Source organism: Podarcis tiliguerta, assembly GCF_965153285.1.
Source record: "Podarcis tiliguerta genome assembly, chromosome: 8".
Classification (NCBI taxonomy): Eukaryota; Metazoa; Chordata; class Lepidosauria; order Squamata; family Lacertidae; genus Podarcis; species Podarcis tiliguerta.
The window spans coordinates 87,065,040-87,088,032 of NC_139541.1; the positions used below are offsets into that span (position 1 = coordinate 87,065,040).

Sequence of the window (22,993 nt, forward strand, 5' to 3'; positions counted from 1 at the left end):
AGGATATTTGAAAAAATATGTTAATATTTAAATCTTTGAAGAGCATTGGAAGTGGATACAGGCTGTACGGTTAGAAGTAGAAGATAGTGTATTTTAAAATAATATTATTTGTGAAGGATAAAATGTGAAGATTATTATGGTAAAAGTAAGGGTGATAAAAAGATGGTTTAAAATATGATATATGTAAACTGCTAAAGGTGAGGAAAATGAAAATCAGATGGGGCGGACTTGGGGAAGCTCACCTAACAATGTTTAGAAAAAATAAGGACAAGACAAGAATTTGTCTGTTTTTCTGTTTGTGTTGTTTATTTGTGTTATAAAATGAATTAAAAAATTTGGGGGGGAAATAGTAAGAAAGACCCAAGTGTCTCTCCGCTGGTGAAGAGTGTTGCTCCTGAACCCAGACGGACTCTGGGATGTGGGGAAATCGAGGGGTCCTTTGCTCCAGGGGGGGCCCACTAGAAGCCACAAGGCAGAGCCCAGCTCTTTAATCAAAGCCACACCTTTTTATTTACACTCTTCCAGTGTAAAAAGCCCCCCCAAAAAAGTCCAGGCTCAGGGCAGCTCAAGTAGGAAGGAGAGGGGCAGGGGGTCAGTCCATGGGGCTGAGGGAAAGCACCAGGGGGAGGAGGAAGGCGACCCCCACGCCAGGCTCCCCTGAGCTTGAGAGGCCTCCGCCAGGGCCGCCGTTCTCAGGGGGGCGCCTGGTGCTGCTTCCGGTGGCGCAGGATCTCGGTGGGCGTGAGGAGGAGGCTCTGCTGGCAGGCGGGGCAATGGTACGGGCGCTGCAGGGCAGAGGTGCCCGATGGGGTCTCCGTTTCCTCTTCTGGGGAGGAGCAAGAACCTTGTGAAAACTCACACAAAACACAGCGCCCCAAAACGTGCAGTGGGGGGCTCCCCTTGCTCCTGGTCTGGAGGCTGCAGCTGGTGCAGAACGCTGCAGCATGATTACTGACGGGAGGGAGGCCTTGCCAGCACTTCAGGGATCTGTGCTGGTTGCCCCTTTGCCACCCGGCCCGGGTTCAAGGTGTCGCCGTTGGTATATAAAGCCCTTCACAACCTGAGACCAGCTTGCCTGCAAGGTCGCCTCCCACCAGATATTTATCCCCCCTCCACCGCTTTGATCCAGCGATGGGGCCTCATGATCCCTGCTCTGCATTTGTAAAAGCGCCATCATTGAGCGTGGCGGTGCCTGCACTGCGGAACTCCCTGCCTCTTGAAATCAGGGAGGCCTTTTCGCAGCACTGCCCCAAAACCTCCTTGCTTAGACGAGGCTCCGCAGGCATGTAAAGTGCGGCTGCGCATCCTGATCTGCTTTTGGTTTATTCTTGATTTTGAATGTTTCCAAGAGTCGTCTCTGGCGGTCCTTTCACCCTCTCTGCAAACCGCGCTGTGAAAAATCTCGCGGGACGAAGAACCGGAGCTCTTCTCTCGCAGAGAACCTGATCTTTTATTTCCCTTCCCTTCCCTCACCCGCTCTGAGACCCCACAACTGATTCTCCCCTGGCCGCCTCGCTGGCCCAAGCAGGACCAATTCAGCCAGCTAGCCCTGGAGATTATCTAATGCTTATTTCCCCTAAACTGATTTTTGAATTTTGAATTTTATTGTTATTCATGTTTTATACTGTATTTTATGCTGCTTTTATAATTACAGCATTTTTTCTCCCTATCAGACGCACCAGACCACAAGACGCGCCTAGTTTCTGGAGGAGGAAAACAAGGAAAAAAATATGCCGAATCGCAGAAGCCAGAACAGCAAGAGGGATCGCTGCGCAGTGAAAGCAGGAATCCCTCTTGCTGTTCTGGCTTCTGGGATAGCTGCGCAGCCTGCATTTGCCCCATAAGATGCGCACACATTTCCCCTTACTTTCGAGGAGGGGAAAAGTGCGTCTTATAGAGCGAAAAATACGGTAAGTGTTTTAAATTTGTTGTTAGCCGCCCTGAGCCTGGTTTTTGAACCGGGAAGGGCGGGGTATAAATAAAAATTATTATTATTATTATTAGAGAACAAAGTCCCTCCCAGCCCCCCAGAAAGTAAGACCCCCCTGCAAGCCCCCAAACTGCAAAGCCTTTGGGGGAATGTCCCCGCGGCCTCCCCCCCCCTGCTCCCCCCCCACGGGGCTCACCTTCCTGGCTGGGCTGCTCCCCCTCCTGGCCTGGGTCCTGGCAGGCCTCCTCGTGAGCCAGGCGCTCCATGGGGGTGAAGGGCATGTAGAGGCCGCAGCGAGGGCAGGTCCAGAAGCTGCGCAGGCAGTCGCTGTACAGGTCGCCCTCTGTGCCCTGCAGGAGACGGAGGGTTTGCCAAGAGGGGTTGGCGCCACCCCACCCCCAGGCAAGGGAGGGGCAGGCTCCGCGCCCCACGGCCAGGCTCCGGCCTGCCCCCTCGCCTGCCCCCCCTCCGCCCCCAGAGGACAAAGAGCGCTCCTGCGCCGCAGAAGGTTGGGCTACGTGGCCTCTGGGTGCCCCCTCCCCACTCCCCTGAACTCACCGCCAGGCAGTTGAACGTCAAGAAGCTGCCCACTCTGCAGCCGCCCTTCTCCTTGTCGGGGGCCACCTCCACCCCCTGGAAGAGGCCGGGGGGCACCTCCCCTCCCGCAGAAGCCGCCTGGGGACCCACGTAGAGGTTCTGCTGCTCCAGGGGCATCAGGCGCCGCAGGCTGTAGGGCACCTGGGGGGGGGCAGCAGAGGAATCATTATTATTAGTTAGTTAGTTAGTTAGTTAGTTAGTTAGTTAGTTAGTTAGTTGATTTCTCACCCATCCGGCTGGGGTTCCCCAGCCACTCTGGGCGACTCCCAACAAAATATTAAAAATACAATTAAGCATCAAACGATGGCAGGGTGAAATTTCCAGCGCTGTCTCCTCCAAAGGAGACCAAATCCACGCTCCATCGCCCTGACCCTGGAACTTCTCACTGGCCAGGGAATCAGAGAATGGGTGACATCATCATCATCATCATCATCATTATTATTATTATTTCATTATTTCTACCCCGTCCATCTGGCTGGGCTTCCCCAGCCACTCTGGGCAGCTCCCAACAGAACATTAAAAATACAATAAAGCATCACACATTAAAAACTTCCTTGAACAGGGCTGCCTTCAGATGTCTTCTAAAAGTCAGATTTATTTCCTTGACATCTGGTGGGAGGACGTTCCACAGGGCGGGCGCCACCACCAAGAAGGCCCTCCACTTCTGGATCTGGAGGCTCAGTAAGAACAGCCCAGCTGCTGCACCCGGGGTCTCTAGGGAGATGCCCGGAAGCAGGATCCGACCTCCCCTCCTGCGGTCTCCAGCCACTTGGGGCCTCCTGCACGGAAGCCAGGAGCCACAGACATGCCCAGCCGGCCCCCACCCGCTTCTGCCCGCCCCGCAGGGCGAGCAAACACACCTCGGCCTTCAGGAAGTCCAGCAGCTCCTGGGTGAGTTGGCGCACCTGCCGGGCGCTGGGCCGCCCCTCCTCGGCCTCCACCCCCCGAGCCCCTCGGCTCTCCAGCTGCCGGTCCAGGACCTTCTCCCAGGAAGCCCGGAGGCGGAGGGCCGCACGCAGCAGGCGGAGGGCCGCTTCCGGGGAGGGAACCCGCAGCTCCAGCCAGGAGTCGGCCACGAGGCGGGTGCAGTCGCCGTTGGTGTCCAGGGAGCGGGCCAAGAGCAGCAGCGCCTGCGAGGCAGGGGGAGAGAGACAGGATGGCAGGGGACACCCAGGGGTCATCCAGCCCCACCCCCTGTGAGGCAGGAGTCGCGGCTGTGGCATCCTCAGCAGACAGCCACCAGAGCTCTGCCAAAGAGCTGCCCGGGTGCTTGAGGGGAGGGGAGAGGGCCAGGACGCCTGGGTCCCCTCACTCAGGGGGGACGTTCACCTGAAGAGCTGGCAGACGGAGGCAGTTGACCAGGTAGGGCTTGTTTGTCTCCAGCAGCGAGACGAAGGCCAGGATCTGGTGGCGGCTGCTCAGGCCCTCCTTGGCATCTGGAAAGAGGGAAGGAGAGGTTCACAGGCTGCCCCACACTCAGCCCCAGCAAGCTCCTTCTCATGGAGCTTCCATGTCCAGCGGCAGTCTGTCTCACTTCCTAGGTTCTTGTGGGTATTTGACCACAAGGTGAGAACAGGGTGCTGGACTAGATGGGCTGTAAGATCCCATAACAGGGCTGGTCATGCAGCCACCTTCCCTTCTTCTTCGCTTTATCCCACCTAGATGTCTTTTGCTGTCTGCTGGCTCTCGGCCAGCAGCACATGGCTCCATCCCCATACGGGATGAACTCTCTTCTGTAACTACAAGCCAAAGTCTTCCTCCAGGGAACCAACTGTGAACTGAATGTGAGTAAACTTCTTATCATTACTATTAAAGAAGATTGTTGTGTGTTTATTCTTGTTAGGAGGGATAAAAAGGAAATTTACCAGGAACAAAACCCAATCTGGACAAAGCCAGACTGGAATGCTTAACTCCATGCAAAGGCAAACTCGTCCCTCCAGATGTTTTGGGACTACACCTCCCATCATCCCTGACCACTGGTCCTGTTAGCTAGGGATGATGGGAGTTGTAGTCCCAAAACAGCTGGGGGGCTGAGTTTGCCTATGCCTGGCGTAACTCAAGAGATTCAAACGAATCTACCACCTAGTTTCCTGCTATATACTGGGGGATGTACTCTGCTACTGACTCACCAGCGTGAGAGAGGAAGGATAGTATTTAATCAATATATCCTCTCCTACTATCCACAACATTCCCCCAGACTGGAGGCTGAGCTAGATGGGTCCGACAGAGCAGGCGCTCAGAACAGCATCGCCGTGGGGCTGGAAGGGACCCCAAGGGGGCATCCAGCTCAACCCCCTGCTTTGCATCCATGGCAGGTGGGCCCCCTGCCTCTGCTTAAAAACTGCAGAGCTGGAAGGGACACAGACCTCCTTAAAAACCTCCAGGAATCGGCCACCCACTTCAATTCCCGCTTCAATCAAACTCGCACTTGCAGCCCTGGCTCCAACTTTTCCCCACGTTTGCTCATTCCCACCCAGTACAGGATCATGCCCCGCCCCACTCTGCCCCCCAATTGTCTCCCCTGGCCCAGGATGCAGGAGCCCAAGATGCTGAGAGCCCCCGATGCCTGGAGGGGGACGGCAGGGGGACCCCTCTTACCTCTCTGCCCCCCACGTTCCAGACCCCTTTCCTGTGCTGGTTGCAGCAGCTCTGGGGAGGCAGAAAAAACGCTGGTGGGGTGGAGAACGACCCCCACCTTCTCCCTGGTGTGGAAGATCTGGGGAGCAAAAAGGAGGGGGGCTCAGCGTGGGGGCAGGGGGCAAGGCGCCCACACGCAGACAGAGGGTGGGGGGCTGCTTCCTGAGGCCCCTCCTGGCCCAGCACCCTCCCTGCTCCCCCCACCCACTGGGGGCCCTGGCACTTGCCTGGTCAGAGTCCTTGCGGGTCTGGTTGAAGGGGTCCGGCACGGCCAGCTGCGGGTAGAGGCCGCGCCCCAAGACCAGCTGCAGGAGGGCCAGCCGGCCGGGCGACAGGGCCTGCCCCACAGAAGAGGCCGCACGCAGCTCAGCCACGTCGTGGCGCAGCTGGAACTTGACGTCCTGTTGGGGGGGGGGGAGCAGGAGGATGAGGGGGGCCAAGTTGCGGGAAGAGATCCCCATGGACCGAGGTAGGCTGCCTCTGGACTGGGATGCAGTGATCAGATGGGATTACTATGAGGAATTATACCATATTTTTCGCTCCATAAGATGCACTTTTCTCTTCCTAAAAAAGTAAGGGGAAATATCTGTGTGTCTTACGGAGCGAATGCATGGTCCCTGGAGCCGAATTGCCCAGGGGCGAAAAGCAGATCATGCTTTTTATTTTTAAAGAGGGAAGGGGGTGTTGAAACAAAGCCGCTGATCGTTTGCCGATCGGGAGAGTGATAAGGGACGCTAGAGATAAAGGAGGCTGCCTGGGAGGGGGGAGGTAAAGACAGCAAACTTGCAAAGGGGGGAAACAGGAAGACTAAAGCAATAAGGAGAGAAATTGGAAGAAAAGGAGGAGCAAAAAACTGCTCCAGTTAAGGAAAGACACTAAGGCAAACAAGAGGGAAGGGAGTGTTGAAAGGAAGCAGCTGATCGGTAAGGGATCGGGAAGGAGATAAGGGAGGCTGCCTGGGAGGGGGGAGGTAAAAGCCCATGGATCCTCAGGATTTTTGCATTGGGTCACCCCAAATTCACCATCAGATCACATAGCATGTCCATGGCTACAGCCTGTACCAAAAAAAAAAACACACACACTGTTTTGTGGGGCCGCAATGGTGCAAAAATGTGGTTACAAAGCACGGATCCACATGGATTCTCAGGATTTTTGCATTGGGCTACCCCAAACTCACTGTCAATTCACATGTCTGTGGCCACAGCATGAACCACAAATATGATACATCCACTGTTTCTTTCAGAATATTTTTTCCCCTTGTTTTCCTCTAAAAACTAGGTGCGTCTTATGGAGCGAAAAATACGGTGAGCTGTGCCTCAAACCGTTGTTTCGGCGATGAAAGCATGGCATTGACTGGGTTTGATTCATTGGCAATAATTTCTGATCAAACCCCACAAGCCTCTCCATCTCTGCCATTTTTCTCTGCTGCCCATTTCTCTATTTCTGACAAGCACATATAAGCATTCTAGGACACAGACCGGTTGCCGGTTGCTGCCCCAGGCATCCCAGGTTACTTGGATGTAGTTTGTTAATCTTTAGATAGATCTCAGGGCCCGGAAGAGAGCTCACAAAGAGAAGGTAAATTCCACCCATCCTTCCTCTCTTGTTTATTGCTTTTTATGACCTCTGGGTTTGCTGAATGCATTCCTCCTCTAGTCCTGTTTTATTCTCTCTCAGCTATGTCTGCACGCTCAGGGTAGACTTTGTAGTTAACAGGATTTCTCCTGATCTGACTTTGTCCCATGTGAGGTTTTTGCAATGCTCAGAGGATATCGGATTGGTTCTTACGAACACTGTGTCAAAAGTTCTTTTGTGAATAAAACGACATGGGCCGAGGGGTGGAGGAGAGGAATTATTATTATTGACGCTCCTCCCAGAGTCTTGCTGGTCAAGCCTGGTGTGTATTCTATTCATCAGAGTCCAATCCTTCCTTGCATTGGGAGCCCTAAACTGGGAGGCTTCATGGGAACAGAGGAAGAGCCCGGCAGCCGGGCCCCCGAGGGGAAGGGCCCCGTCCGGACCCCCTCACCTGGATGTCGACGCCACGCTGGGGGTCCCCTTCCCCTTCGGAGGAAGAGCTGCCCCCCTCCTCCTCCAGACGCAGCACCTTCCTCCGCCGCCCCTCCCCCCGATCGTGCTCCCTCTTGATCCGCTGCAGCTCCCGGCGCTTGCGGTGGCGGCTCTGGCGGGCGTGGGTGTCGCTGGGCCGGGAGGGGGGCTCCAGCAGCTGGTGGTCCCGCAGCAGCTCCTGGCAGAGAATAACAAAAATTATTATTATTATTATTATTATTATTATTATTACTATTATTATTACTATTATTATTATTATTTAGTAAAGATAAAGGAACCCCTGACCATTAGGTCCAGTCGTGGCCGACTCTGGGGTTGCGGCGCTCATCTCGCTTTATTGGCCAAGGGAGCCGGCGCATAGCTTCCAGGTCATGTGGCCAGCAGGACCAAGCCGCTTCTGGTGAACCAGAGCAGCGCACGGAAATGCCATCTACCTTCCCGCCGGAGCGGTACCTATTTATCTACTTGCACTTTGACGTCCTTTCGAACTGCTAGGTTGGCAGGAGCAGGGACTGAGCATCGGGAGCTCACCCCGTCGCGGGGATTCGAACCGCCGACCTTCTGATCAGCAAGTCCTAGGCTCTGTGGTTTAACCCACAGCACCACCCGCGTTGTTTATTATTTAGCAGCTTCTAAAAGTCAGATTTATTTCCTTGACATCTGATGGGAGTGCGTTCCACAGGGCGGGTGCCACCACTGAGAAGGCCCTCTGCCTGGTTCCCTGTAACTTCGCTTCTCGCAGGGAGGGAACCGCCAGAAGGCCCTCAGAGCTGGACCTCAGTGTCCAGCAGAACAATGGGGGTGGAGACGCTCCTTCAGGTATACTGCACTAAGGCCATTTAGTGCCATGGACCCCTGCCGCCCGCTCAGTCGCAGAGCAGGGACCGCCTTCCATGACACTGGCCGGCGCACGCCTCCTCTGCACCAGAAATAGCATTTGCGCATGCATGTGCACACTCCAGCCCACCGCAGCGTCTGTGGGACCGTGAATCGGCCCAAGCCACAAAAACTTTGCTGACTCCTGGGGCAGAGCACGCACCACTCTGGTGAGACAGTCTGCGGGCAGGGAGGGTCTTATCCTGCGCACCAGATGAAGCTGGCAGACAGCTGCCCTGGACACAGAGGGATTGTGCGCTCGGAAGGGGCACCCCAGGGGCCATCTAGACCAACCCCCCTGCCCTCCCCCCTCTCCCAGATTCACACCCACCTGGAACTGGCGCCGCAAGTTGGCGGCTTCATAGAGCCGGTGCTCCTCCAGGCCCCGCCGGCGGCACCAACGGTGGGATCCGCTCCGATTCTCCGATTTCTCCTGCAGGACAACAAGGAGATTCGACTCCGTCAGGACAGACTGAGACAGACGAACGCAGGGACAAAGGCCAGAAGGGAGAAACTCGGGAAGAGCCCCGGTTCTTTTCGTTGGGGATAATTCAGACTGAAATTCCCAGGTGTCAAAAAAGGGTTATTTATGGATGCCGCTACTGCGGTCCGTTAGCCGAAAAAATGGAAAACGAGCAAGGTCCCGATTAAAGAGGATTGGCAACTTAAGTGGACAGAATATGCAGATTTGACATATAAAATAAGAGAGCAAGAAGAACATATGTTTAAAAAAGATTGGAAAATGTTTGTTGAATATATAGGGGGAATTATGTACATTTGCAAACATGGGCAGCATTAAGATAAATTCAACAGCGTAAATAAGTTTTGATGGATGTAATAACGGAATACTGAATGGTTTTAGTTTATGTAAAATACGCAGGGATTTAGGATATGCAAAATGAACCGTCGAAAGTGAAGAAGGGAAGTCATTGATATTTTAAGGTTGTTTAAATGAATATTCTGAAACGCAAAACAGAAAATTTAGTAAAAATTATACAAAACAAAATAACCAACCCAGGAAGAGAGCCTTTCTTCCTCAGGCCCAAGGGGCCCATCCAGTCCAGAATCCTCTTCTCCCCTTGGCCAAATGCCCCCCCCAAAAAAGCCAGGACCCCAGATAGACTGCCCCTGGAGCTGGAGGCTCCGCCAGAAGAAAAGGCCTTGCCAGATCAGGCGGAGAGAGAGCGTTCCTCACCCACCTGCAGCCAGGCGTCAAAGACGTTGAGCAGCGTCAGGGGGTCTCCCAGGGGGCTCTCCAGGGGCCGGCGGGCCGTGGCGCAGTCCGGGTCGCTGCGCCCGCTGCTGCTGCGCAGGAAGGGGGAGGGGACGCTGAGCGCAGCCGCGACCGACAGGGTGGGGGCCGCCAGGCCAAAGAGGGTCCCCAGAACCAGCATCTTCCCTGCAGACAAACGGGGGGGTCTCAGCCAGAGAGCAGGAGCCCCTTCGCCCCCCCAGGAAGCGCCTCCTCCAACGTTCCTCACTTCATCCCCACAACAGCAGCCTGGAAGGCAGGCCAGGCTGAGAGGCAGTGAATGCCCCCCCCCCTGCAGGGCACCCAGCAAGAAGCTCATGGCCAGGAATTAGGGAAATGTGTAAAATTAGTGAAATGTATAAACTTGAAAAGTATAATATAATATAATATTTAAGGAATATCTTAAAAATTATACGGATAAGGCAAATCTCCTGACAGATATAGAATGAATCTAGAAAATAGAGCAAATGCATAGCAAAATCTGGTTGGGGAAAAAAGATTTGTAAAAGAAGAAGAATTAAAATGAAATGTGTATAGGACAATAAGTGGTAAAATAGCACATTGTGAAGAGTGGGAAGTCAAATGTGCAAGGTGTGTCTACATTAGGTGTTGTAGTGGTTCTAGGGGTTGCTCATGCGTAAGCCGGTGCAAACACCTGGCTGGGTTGCCTGAGTGAACCTTTTCTGTCTGGACAGCCACTCACCCGTGGCTGTCTCAATCGCTGGCAGAATCCGTCAGTGGGCGTTTCTTAAACTTCTTCCAGCAAAGAAGTTCTTTGACGCCTAGTCTCCTCCTACTCTCTCTGCGCGAAAGCCTTCTGCGCAAGGAGGGCGTGGGCAGCGGAGGACCTCTACTCTCCCCGCTGGTCCCTGGCAAGGAGTCATGGGACCGCCTCGCCGCTTCCCCCATCTGCCCCCATTTTCCACTGGTGCTACGCTGATTCTCTTCCCCAGAAGATGGGCTGCCTCTCCCACTCCCGGGACGCTCTCCGGAATCCCTCTGGATCTTGCTCTCTCCCTCCGGCACTGATGGCAGTTCCCTGACAGGTATGTATTACGGTAATGTATGTAATGTATGTTTTGCATATATTGTATTGTTTAAGTGTATTTTAAATGTTGTATAATAAATAAAATAAAATAAAATAAGAAATTCATGGCTGAGTGGGAGGAATCGAACTCTGGTCTCCCCTGATCTCCGCCTAACCCTCTAACCACACCACCGACTCTCACCCAGAATAAGATTCCTGGCATGGGGAGGGGGAGAGATTCCCCCGCTTTCAGCCCCCCCCCCCCGGCACTCTGTACATGCTCACTCCAAAACGCCACAGCACAGAAACCCAAAGCAAAATCAAAAGAGCTGGGCATCCAGCAGAGGCTCCCGTGGGTGACTGGCACAGATGCCCCCCCGCAGTCCACGCGGGCCCCCCTTCCCGGACTCACCAATCACCACGTCGACCGGCAGCTGGGCCAGCAGGCTCCCAATGGGGGTGAGGTTCTCCTCTGGGTCCAGGGCCCCCTGCTGCTTCAGGTAGCGGATGGCCGTCTCCAGGCTGGCTGGCGGGGGGGGCTCCAGGAAGGGGAAGGCGCGGGGGTCGCCCAGCCCCATGCTCTTCATCTGGGGGGGGACAGAGCCCAGGAGGGAGGCTTCCTCCACCGTCCCCCAATGCCAAATCCCTCCCCCCCCCCAGCAGCAGGACGCAGCCCCTCCTTTTGGACAAGGAATCGCAGAATTGTTGAGCTGGGGCCCCTGAGGGTCATCCAGCCCAACCCGCTGCAATCTGCCACCTGATGGGAGACTCGAACCCACGACCCTGAGATGAAGTCTCACGCTCTACCAGCTATGGGGAATGTCACCTGCCTTCCCACTCGCTATGTGTCTGAACCACGGCCGGATTTAGGCATCAGCTGAACAAGCTCTAGCTTAGGGCCCCACTCTCTTGGGGCCCCCCAAAAAATTTTAAGTGGAAAAAACTGGAAGTACTTTTCCAAAATATCAGATAATATGCAATTTTGGTTTTAAAATCCAAATGCGATTCTGGTTTTAAACGCAGTGTAAGGTAGTCTCTGTGGGAGTATATTGTGTTTAATTATGGGATAGCAGAGTTTTTAGGGGGCTAACCAGGCTGGGATAGCAGGCTTGTTGGTTTCTGAATGTCTGGTGTACATTTTTTCAATTTCATTGTTTTGTATGGGACAATGACAATAAAGATTATCATATAAAAAACAAATCAAATAAAACCTACATTGAACAGTGTTTTGTGATCTGTCGGCTCCTAAGATGTAAGTCCTGGGCCCCGCCTGCTAGCCTGCTCCCTCAAATATCCCTGGTTTGCTCCTTTCTATATATAGGATGCCGACATTCTGCATGGACTGGTTGCATATTCGGTTCATAAATTACCACATAGCATATGTTCAACACAAAACAGCAACAATTTGTTGTGGACAAAGGACAGCTGGACCCCATTAAAGGGCCCCATTACCTTCAGGAGCTGAGGGCCACATCATACCTCAATCCGGCCCTGGTCAGAACAGCCATTTCACCCCCAAAAACCCACAAATGCCACCACTGAAATCAAAGAATTATAGAGATGGCAGGGACCCCTGAAGGTCTTCTAGTCCAACCCCAAAATACTGCAGGAATCTCAGCTAAAGAATTGACAGCCGCCCGACCTCTGCTCAAAAATCCTCCAGGGAAGGAGTCCCTCTTTTGAGTTGCAGAATTGTAGAGGCGGGAGGGACCCCCGAGGGTCCTCTAGCCCACCCCCTCGCAATGCAGGAGTCCCTGACAGGCAGCTGCCCATTGAGAACTGAGTCCCAGCACTGGAAACTTTGGCAGGATTTGAGTAAGGCTTGTAATGCGCTAAAAATCAAGGTAAAAATTCTCTTTAGATAGAGAATGGTAAGCATGGAAGGGTAGAGGGGAGTAGAATCCTAACTGATGTTGTTAATTTAAAACTGTAACGTGAAATTTAATATAAAAAAAGATTTTAAGCGAAAGTGGGTCCCAGCCCCTGGGGCGAAGGGGTCGGGACCCCCGCCTCTGCCAACCTGCAGAACGAGGGCGTCCAGCGCCACCCGCTGGATCTCTGGCACAGGGTAGGGGGCGAAGGCGTCGTAGTCGGACTCGGCGTAGAGGCGGAAGCAGACGCCCGGCCCCGTCCGGCCCGCCCGGCCCTTGCGCTGCTCGGCGCTGGCGCGGCTGATCCAGAACTCCTGCAGCCGCTGCAGCTTGGCCTTCGGGTCGTAGCTCAGCTCCTTCACCTTCCCTGCCAGAGAGAGACCAGGAAGAGGGGGCCCCTTGCCCCATAAGTCGCATTAACCGGGGGGCAGTTGACCTGCCAGCCTATGTAATAAGAGGAAGCTGAGGTGCATTTTAACCCGTTCCAGTACTTTCTGTATGCGCTAAACCAGTGTGAATTTTTCCTGAAAATTTATTATTTTATCTTTTTGCAAACAGCTTTGCTACAATCAAAGGGTGCTCAGATTTTAATAATAATAATAATAATAATAATAATAATAATAATTTATTTATATCCCGCCCTCCCCAGCCGAAGCCGGGCTCAGAGCAGCTAACAACAGTAAAATAATACAACATTCTAAAATCATTTCATTATAAAATCAGCTCAAATCAGATTAATGGCAACCATTGGGCTAGAGTTCTCTGAAAAATTACCAAAGGAATAGGTCAGGCCTGGTGGAACAGCTTTGTCTTGCAGGCCCTGCAGAAAGATGTCAAGTCCCGCAGAGCCCTAGTCTATTGTGACAGAGCGTTCCACCAAGTCAGGGCCAGTACTGAAAAGGCCGTGGCCCTAGTGGAGACCAATCTAACCACCTTGCGACCTGGGACCTCCAAAATGTTGTCATTTGTGGACCTTAAGGTCCTCTGTGGGGCATACCAGGAGAGGCGGTCCTGTAGGTACGAGGGTCCTAGGCCGTATAGGGCTTTAAAGGTTAAAACCAGCACCTTAAACCTGACCCTGTACTCCACCTGGAGCCACTGCAGCTGGTAAATGTGATCTCGCAACGAGGACCCCATAAGGAGTCTCGCCGCAGCAGTCTGAACCCGCTGGAGTTTCTGGGTCAGTCTCAAGGGCAGCCCCACGTAGAGCGAGTTACAATAATCCAGTCTGGAGGTGACCATTGCATAGATCACAGTGGCTAGGTCAGGGCGAGAGAGGTAAGGAGCCAACTGCTTAGCTTGGCGGAGATGGAGAAATGCCGTCTTTGTTGTAGCTGCAATCTGCGCCTCTATGGAAAGGGAGGTGTCGAAGATTACACCCAAACTCTTAACAGATGGTGTTGGCACTAATTGTGCCCCCGCAAGAGATGGGAGTTACCCCCCCATCCCATATTGTCCTGACCCAGCCACAGGACCTCTGTCTGCGAAGGATTTAACTTCAACCTGTTCTGGCTTCAGCGATAGATGCACAGCCTGCATTCGCTCCATAAGACACACACACATTTCCCCTTACTTTTTAGGAGGGGAAAAAGTGCGTCTTATAGAGCGAAAAATATGGTATTTGACTATGGACTCAAAACCCCAAAATGTATTTTATATAATTGACTTTTTATTTCCATTCTTTGTATACTGTATTGTTGCTTTATTGCTGATGCAAATAAAAACTCATTCAAACCGGCTGCCCCCCAGAGCGTGGGGCAGAATCGGCCGCCCCTTACCCGAGTCCACGACGAAGCGGACGCCGTCAATGGTCACCGAGGTCTCGGCGATGTTGGTGGAAACGATGCACTTCCGGACTCCTGGGGGGGGCAAGTCGAATACCTGCAAGGCAAGAGGGCGTTCTGCATCTCCAGGGCCCACGGGGAACGACCCACCTGCGCCAAGGGAGCCTCGGGACGGGGGCACCTGCGGGCAGAGCCCTCGATAATCTGGTTTTTTCAAAAGGGTCCCCCAGGCAGGCACCCAACGCTCCCCCTCTTCCAGGGAGGCTGGGAGGGGCAGCCCCCCCAAAAAAGAAGCCCCACCCACCTTGTCCTGCTGGGCCACGGAGAGGGTGCTGTGGAGAGGGAGAACCACCCAGCGCTGGGTGTGGGTGGCGTAGGTCTGTGCCGCCTCCACGACAGCCCCGATCTCGGCCACCCCGCTGAGGAAGACCAGAAGGTCGCCCCTCTCCTCGGGGGGGTACTTGTGGTCGATGGCTTGCAGCACCCGCAGGAAGGGGCGGGGGTCCAGCCTCTCCTTGCGCCCGCCAGCGCCCTCCTCGGGGCAGAGGGGCTCGTACAGGACCTGGGCAAGGGGGAGGAGAGAGGAGGCAAGCCGTGAGATGCTGCCGGCCTGGGATGGGCCTGCCTGGCCCTTCCCCAGCCAGGCAGCCGTTCCTTCCCTTTGTAGCCCATCTCCAGGGAGCTCAAGGGGGGGCACGCTCCCCTCCCCGTGGAATCCCCACCACAATAACAACCCTGCCAGGTAGATCACGCCCAGAGAGGCAGCATGCCCAAATGGGTGGATCTGAGCCCAGGCCTCCGGCGCTCTTAACCACGACACAGCCACTGCCGCACGCTGCAAGTTTCTAGCCCTCAAGGTTACAGAAGTGAAGCTGGGGAAACACAGGGGCGGTTTCCGGAGATAGGGCACAAATTAGGAAGTTGTGGAAGGGGCAGTCAAAGGGCAAGGGTTCGAGGAGAGAGCAGAACCTCCCCCCACACACACACACATGAATAACTGAGAATTGTGCAGTTGGAAGGGAACCAACGGTCATCTAGCCCAACCCCCTGGCAATGCGTGGGCCTTATAAGAAACTGGAGTGAAAAGAGGCCCATACATTCTCCTTGCACAGCCTTTTCCTGCCTTCCTTTGCTGTCCCATCACTCCCCGAATTAAAGAGTCTCCTGCAAGGGACCCCCCCAAAAGAGGTTTACGTCCAATGGGGGGGCAGGGCCTGTTCAGAGCCCTGGTCCTCAGACATCATCATCATCATCATCATACAGTGGACGCTCAGGTTGTGAACGTCATCCATGCGGGAGGCACGTTCGCAACCCGCAGCACCACGTCTGCGCACACGCTGGTCGCGATTCGGCACTTCTGTGCATGTGCAAAGCGCAATTTAGTGCTTCTGCAAATATGCGAGCGCCAAAACCCGAAGTAACCTGTTCCGGTACTTCCGGGTTCGGCGCGCTGTGCAACCCAAAATCGCACAACCTGAAGCATCTGTAACCCAAGGTATGACTGTAATAATAATAATAATAATAATAATATTTATACCCCGCCCATCTGGCTGGGTTTTCCCAGCCACTCTGGGTGGCTCCCAATAGAATATTAGAAACATGATAAATACATCAAACTTTAAAAACTTCCCTAAACAGGGCTGCCTTCAGATGTCTTCTAAAAGTCAGATAGTTGCTTATTTCCTTGACATTTGATGGGAGGGCGCCACCACCGAGAAGGCCCTCGGAGCTGGAGACGCTCCTTCAGGGATACTGAGGCAAATGAGCCACAGATCCGCCCCCCCCCCCCCGAAGCAGCCGCAACCTCCCCACCCCCCACTCCCATCCGGGCTCCCCCTCACCGTGATGGGGAAGAGCCGGCCAGGGACCTGCACCACAGGGGCCCCCCCAAAGTAGTCCGCGAAGAGGCGGATGTTGATGGTGGCCGACATGAGCACCAGCTTGAGGTCGGGGCGGGCGGGCAGGATCCTGCGCAGGACGCCCAGGAGGAAGTCGCTGTGCAGGTGGCGCTCGTGGACCTCGTCCGCAATCAGCACCCGGTAGCCGGGCAGGGAGGGGTCGCGCTGGGCCTGGCGCAGGAGGAGCCCCTCCGTCAGGAAGACGATGCGCGTGGCCGGCGAGCGAGTGCTCTCAAAGCGGATCTGGTAGCCAACCTGCAGGGGGGGGGGAGAGGGGGTCAGCACCCAGGAAGGCCACAAGGAGGGAGGGAGGGGCTTGTCTAGGGGCACACAAGACCCCCAGGGACTCCCCAGCTCCGCAGGCGAAGCAGTTTCAACAACCTCGTCAGCCCATGAGCAGGGCTGGATCAGACCAATGCCCATCTCAGCCAGCCCCCTGTCCTCACTAGTCTGGAAGCATTGGCGCCTCTGACAGCAGGCACTCTGCACATGCTCCCTGGTCCTCATGCTCCCCAGCTCCAACCCTCTTCCTTTTTTTTTATAAATCGTTTTTATTAACTTTTCCATTTTAACAATCCAATCCAATCACATTAAATATTCCAAATTCTACATATGCATATCAAATAATCCAAAGATTCTGCCGAATGATAATTTTTTTATTGGGACTTCCCATGCTTCAAGTTCGGGGGGGGGGGCCTGATTATCGCCTATCTCCACTGCTTTTGAGAGTCATTTCTTTTATATAGTTCCTTAAAATCTTCCTGTTAACCTCCATCCCTCTTCCAATAGCCCACCTGAAACCCCCTGGGCACGATGCAGTAGAGGAAAGGGCACTCTGTCTATGCTCAGGATAAGAGAAGATAAACTTTTTTCGCATTAGCCAACGGCCACAGCAACATAAAACAAGCAATATATACAAATAAAATGACAGCAATGGGTAAAAAGGGCAATCCAATGGCCAAGATTATTGTTCAGATAGTGGCCCTTAATCTCACTGCACCCTCGATAAACCCAGCAACCTTTGCTGCTGTCTGATCATTTTGATCTGATAAAAGAAAGAACCATGTTGCCTCTGATGGGCAGCCTGGATGGTAAGTAGGAGTGGGGTGATGATCTCGTTCCTCAGATCTTTATAAAGGGGGCAGGACAGGAGAACATGAGCCACTGTTTCCAGATTGCCATCTCCACAAGGGCAGAGTCATTTCTCAGTTGGAATCTTTTGGGATCTGCCCTCAAGTACGGCAGAGGGCATCGCATCCAGTCTGGCCAGTGCGAAGGCACGTCTGTATTTTGGGATAGTTAATTTATACAGATATGGTGCCAGGGAATCAAACTGAGAAGGGGGGAAAAGGCATACCAAGGACAGAATTTCTTTATAATGGCCAGATTGTTCTGTTGCTCTAAGTCCTTCAGACGCTGTCCAATTAGCCTTCTTGCTTTAATGAGAAGCTGATGTGGGTGGAGTCACGTTTCTAGATCATAACCTGGTAAATTTTATTTTTAGAGCAAGAAATCAATTCCAAAATTAAAGGATAGAGCTACTAAAACTTTTGGAAAACGGACCACCAACAGCTCCCCTTGTGGCCCCCAGGGGTGATAGGAGGCTAGGAAGGGAGGATCAAAAAGGGAAAACACCTAAACAACAAAACAGATCCCAAATGAGCCAGCCGGACCATCGCAAACGAGATCCATCCATTTTAAAAATGAAAGATACCTCCTGTGCTCACCTGATCTCCGTACTGCTGGAGGCTCTCGTAGGCCACCCTCTGGGCCAGTGCCACGCAGGCCAGGCGCCGGGGCTGGGTGCAGGCCACGTGGCTGTAGCCGGCGGCCAGCAGGTACTGGGGCACCTGGGTGGACTTGCCGCAGCCCGTGTCCCCGGCCACCACCACCACCTGCCCGCTCGCCACGGCCGCCAGCAGCCGCTCCCGGTAGCGCGCAATGGGCAGGGCGGCGCGCTCCCGCTGCAGCCGCGCCAGCCGGGAGAAGCTCTGCTTCTGGCCAAAGTCCCAGAAGTGCGCCAGGGCCGCGCGGAACTCCCGCAGGCGCTCGGGGGCCACGCCAGACACCTCCCGACACGGAGCCCGCAGGTTGGCGCGGAGCCGGGGGTCGTAGGCCCGCGGGGGCCCCGTCGCCGTTGCCCTGGGCTCAGCCAGGGGGGCTCCTTCCCGAGGCTCCTTTGCACCGGGGAAGCGCCGCCGCAGCCGCTCAAAGAAGGTCCAGAACTGGGCGCGCTCATCGGCACTCGCACGAGGCAGGTATATCTCCTCCAAGCGGGCGCGGAGGGCCGGGCAGCCCCAGGGCCCCTCAAGGGGCTCCGACGACATCCTGGATCTCTTCTTGCAGGCGCCCGGGAGGAAGAACCTAGAATAATAATAATGATAAAAATTTGTTTATTATTATTATTATTATTATTATTATTATTATTATTTGTCAGAGCTGGCTCCAGGTCCCAGCTCACAGAGGACCAACGCTAGCCGGTAGTAATGTACAAAAGTCTTTATTGAAGTACAGTTTCCATTTTCAAGCCGCAGCGCCCCAGCTCTACGTCTAGGGTTTAGACCGGCGAAGCTCCATCTGAATCTCCGCCCCCTGTACACCAGTTTAAGACTCTAACCTTACTCCACCTCTTCCGTCTCTCCTTTCTCCTCTGGGTCCTGCTACCCCCCAGGGTCCCTTCCTTCCTGGATTCTTCCGACGCAGACGTTGACCCCCCTGACTCCTCCCGCTCTCTTCGGCGGGCTTTAGGACCTGGCTCCCTATCTGGGCTGCCAACTGCGCCGCCCTCCTGTACATTTGAACTTGGCGCGCGCGCGCAGCCTTCAACCTTCCTCTTGACCGTTTCCTCGCTCCCCGACGGAGGCGTGGCCAATCCTGACTCATGTCCTCCCGCTGGCAGTGCGCCGCCTGATCCCGATGCCTGGGACTCCTCCCCCCTACTGCACTCTGGTGTGGACGCTGGTCCTGATTTCCGACTGCTGCTCTCTGAGTCCCCTCTGGCCCCTTCTTCCTGAAGTGCCCCCCTGGGTACTCCCCTTGCCCTGACCATGGGAGCCCCTTTTTGTGAATCTTCCGATTCGCTGGAAAGACTCAGAGACCTCGGATCGCTGTCATCGCTGACATTTCCTTTGGACTCCTCCCCCTCGCTCTCTATTTCCTCCCTTTCTTGTGCCTCTGCTCCTGAACCCCTGACATTATTATTTATTTATACCCGCCCATCTGGCTGGGTTTCGCCAGCCACTCTGGGCGCCTCCCAACAGAATTAAAAGCACAATAAAACATCAAACATTAAAAACCTCCCTAAGCAGGGCTGCCTTCAGATGTCTTCTAAACGTCAGATAGTTGTTTATTTCCTTGACATCTGATGGGAGGGCGTTCCACAGGGTGGACACCACCACCGAGAAGGCCCTTTGCCTGGTTCCCTGTAACTTGGCTTCTCGCAGTGAGGGAACCGCCAGAAGGCCCTCGGTGCTGGACCTCAGTGTCCGAGTTGGACGATGAGGGTGGAGACTCTCCTTCAGGTATACTGGACCGAGGCCGTTTAGGGCTTTAAAGGTCAGCACCAACACTTTGAATTGTGCTCGGAAACGTACTGGGAGCCAATGTAGGTCTTTCAAGACCAGTGTTATATGGTCTCGGCGGCCGCTCCCAGTCACCAGTCTAGCTGCCGCATTCTGGATTAGTTGTAGTTTCCGGGTCACCTTCAAAGGTAGCCCCATGTAGAGAGCATTGCAGTAGTCCAAGCGAGAGATAACCAGAGCATACACCACTCTAGTGAGACAGTCCACGGGCAGGTAGGGTCTCATCCTGCGTACCAGGTGGAGTTGGTAGACAGCTGCCCTGGATACAGAATTGACCTGTGCCTCCATGGACAGCTGTGAGTCCAAAATGACTCCCAGGCTGCACACCTGGTCCTTCAGGGACACAGTTGCCCCATTCAGGACCAGGGAGTCCTCCACACCTGCCCTCCCCCTGTTCCCCCCAAAACAGTACTTCTGTCTTGCCAGGATTCAACCTCAATCTGTTAGCCGCCATCCACCCTCCAACCGCCTCCAGGCAATCACACAGGACCTTCACCGCCTTCACTGGTTCTGATTTAAAAGAGAGGTAGACCTACTCAGGTCAGGTAGGTAGCCGTGTTGGTCTGACGCAGTCGAAATATGTTTTAAAAAATTAAAAAAATGTCCAGTAGCACCTTAGAGGCCAACAAACTTTGTTTCATATTTTTTTATATATTATTATTTATGGGTTTCCCCAGCCACTCTGGGCGGCTTCCAGCAACATATTAAAATACAATAATTCACCAGCGATTAAAAGCTTCCCTAAACAGGGCTGCTTGGAAGCGGCGGGCTCGTGAGAACCGACGGACACGCAGCCGTGAAAACCCGCGACGCCTCCCTCTCCCTCCCCTCTGGCCACCCACCGGCTGGAGACCCTTCCCCGGACGCTTCTCTCCCCCCCCCCGTCCTGCCCGGATCCCCGCATTCCCACGTTCTCCTGACACGCGTCTCCCTTGCCTCGGCGAGTCGAGGGGCAGGCTGGCGGCGCAGTCCCTCCTGGCGGGCGAGCATGCGCGGGACGGGCGTCCTGCCCGCTTCCCGTAGCCTGTAGATCTAGAAGCCGGAAGAGGGAGGCGCGCACGGGCAGCTGCCGGGCTCCTCTGGAGACTCCTCGGATGCTTTGCTCGCGGGCTCCGCTCGGTCCAGACGGGCGCTGTGCACGTGAAGCCCCCCGGCTAGACTGAGGCTGGGGGCGCGTGCGGGGGGGGGGGCTTCTGCCCAACGGAGCCCCTTTGACCGCGCCTGAGGCTCAAACCTGGGGGGGGGGGGCGGAGAAGAGACGGGGCGGGCAAGGAGCCTGGACAACCGCAGCCTGTTTTCGGGTGCCCGAAAGGCCAACTGGGGAGAATCGCCTGCATTTCCCTTTGGGGGAATCCGCGGACCGCCCTGCTGCAGGAGGGTCCTCAAAGACCGTCCCCAGATGGCAGTGACAAACCTGGACAGCATCTTAAAAAGCAGAAACATCATCTTGCCAACAAAGGTCCGTATCGTTAAAGCTCTGGTTTTCCCAGTAGTGATGTATGGAAGTGAGAGCTGGACCATAAAGAAGGCTGATCACCGAAGAATTGATGCTTTTGAATTCTGGTGCTGGAGGAGACTCTTGAGAGTCCCATGGACTGCAAGAAGATCCAACCTCTCCATTCTGAAGGAAATCAGCCCTGAGTGCTCACGGGAAGGACAGATCCTGAAGCTGAGACTCCAGTACTTTGGCCACCTCCTGAGAAGAGAAGACTCCCTGGAAAAGACCCTGATGTTGGGAAAGATGGAGGGCACAAGGAGAAGGGGACGACGGAGGACGAGATGGTGGGACAGTGTTCTCGAAGCTACCAGCATGAGTCTGACCAAACTGCGGGAGGCAGTGGAAGACAGGAGGGCCTGGCGTGCTCTGGTCCAGGGGGTCACGAAGAGGCGGACACCACTAAAGAAGAAGAAGAAGAAGAAGATGGCAATAGGAGCATCGGGGCCCCCTGCAGGGCTGTTGTGGGCAGTGCCAGATTTACATATCAGCTCTAGCTTAGGGTCCCACTCTCTTGGGGGCACCCAGAAAATTAAAGAAAACGAAACCGGATGGACATTTCCAAATTCTTAGATAAATAACAAATAAAATAAAACCTACATACAGCAACAGTGTTTTGTGTTGTGTGGGCTCCTAGGATGTACATATTTTGTGATGTGCAAATGGCTTGAGATGCCTATTAGGTCCATAAATGACCATCTAGCATATATTCAACACAAAAAACAGCAACCATTTGTTGCTGACAAAGGACAGCTGGACATAGAAAGGGAACCATTACCTTCAGGAGCTGAGGGCCTCATCAAACCTCAATCCGGCCCTGGTTGTGGGAATGTTGCGGCTAGTAGGAGAGGATATATTGATTAAATATTATCCTTCCTCGCTCATGCTGGTGAGTCAGCAGCAGAGTACACCCCCCAGTGTATAGCAGGAAGCTAGTTGGTAGATTCATTTGAATCTCTTTCCTTAAGCAATCCAGTCTGGCTTTGTCCAGATTGAGTTATTCCTGGTAATTCCCCCTGTTATCCCTCCTAAACAGAATAAAGACACAACAATCTTCTTTAAAAGTAATAAGAAGTTCTCACATCCAGTTCACAGTTGATTCCCTGAAGGAAGACTTTAGTTTGTAGTTACAGAAAGGAGTTTATCCCATGTGGGGACTGAGCCATGTGCTGCTGGCAGAGAGCCAGCAGACAGCAAAAGACATCAGTACAGTGGTATCTCTGGTTGTGAACGGGATCTGTTCCGGAGGCCCATTCACAACATGAAAAGAGCGCAACCCACAGTGGTGCATCTGCACACACGCGTGTTGCGATCTGGTGCTTCTGTGCATGTGCGTGATGTCATTTTGAAATTTGTGCATGTGCGAGCAGCGAAACCCAGAAGTAACCATTTCCGGTATTTCTGGGTCGCCACGGGACTTATCCTGAAAGAACGTAACATGAAGTGGAAGTAACATGAGGTATGACTGTATCAGAATGAAATGAAGAAGAAGAACAAGAAGGGCAACAAGGGAAGATGGCTGTGTGACCCAGAGACAGAGCTGGCTGCTCCAGCACCCGGAGCGGCACACATGCTTTGCCCCTCACTAGCATGAGGAAAGATAGTCTTTAATCAGCATATCCTCTCCTCCTATCCACAACATTCCCACGGAAAGGGTGGCCCGTGGCTCTTTCTGACCAAGGGGACACCACAGCCAGTTGCCTAGGTCCCTCACCTTTCTCAGGTGTGCACCTGCAGCCCCTTTTTTGCATGTGAAGAGGACTGCTGGACTCTCTCCACCTGGGGGGGGGGGGGCTGACAGGCTTCATAAGAACTGCTGCTGCTGCCCAGCAAGGACTGGGGTGTTGGGGGGGGGGTTTCTCGGGGGGGGGTTGCTTTTATTGATATTGATTTTTCTATCTTTATTTTTATGTGGAAATTGTTCAGTTTGGTTATGTAGTCTTTGATGTGGGATGTAAAACACAGAAGCAGTCAA

The 22,993-nt window shown here is 54.0% G+C and overlaps 1 protein-coding gene across 2 annotated transcripts; it reads right to left on the minus strand.

Moving 5' to 3' along the window:
• Positions 1-279: 279 nt before the first annotated feature.
• On the minus strand, positions 280-20,468 carry DHX34 (DExH-box helicase 34). 2 transcript variants are annotated; one of them, XM_083454839.1, is made up of 17 exons: positions 20,445-20,468; positions 17,670-18,306; positions 15,886-16,197; positions 14,349-14,606; positions 14,039-14,141; positions 12,410-12,627; positions 10,802-10,976; positions 9,310-9,509; positions 8,442-8,543; positions 7,194-7,412; positions 5,392-5,565; positions 5,126-5,243; positions 3,857-3,963; positions 3,388-3,657; positions 2,489-2,668; positions 2,127-2,280; positions 280-826 (listed from the first exon to the last, which is right to left on the minus strand). In XM_083454839.1, exons 2-17 carry the CDS (start codon positions 18,267-18,269, stop codon positions 693-695), a joined length of 3,324 nt encoding a protein of 1,107 aa, XP_083310965.1. In that variant the 5' UTR covers positions 18,270-18,306; positions 20,445-20,468; the 3' UTR covers positions 280-692. The 2 variants fall into 2 exon arrangements, with proteins under 2 accessions (XP_083310965.1, XP_083310964.1); XM_083454838.1 differs by having other exon boundaries at positions 20,366-20,467.
• Positions 20,469-22,993: the final 2,525 nt, after the last annotated feature.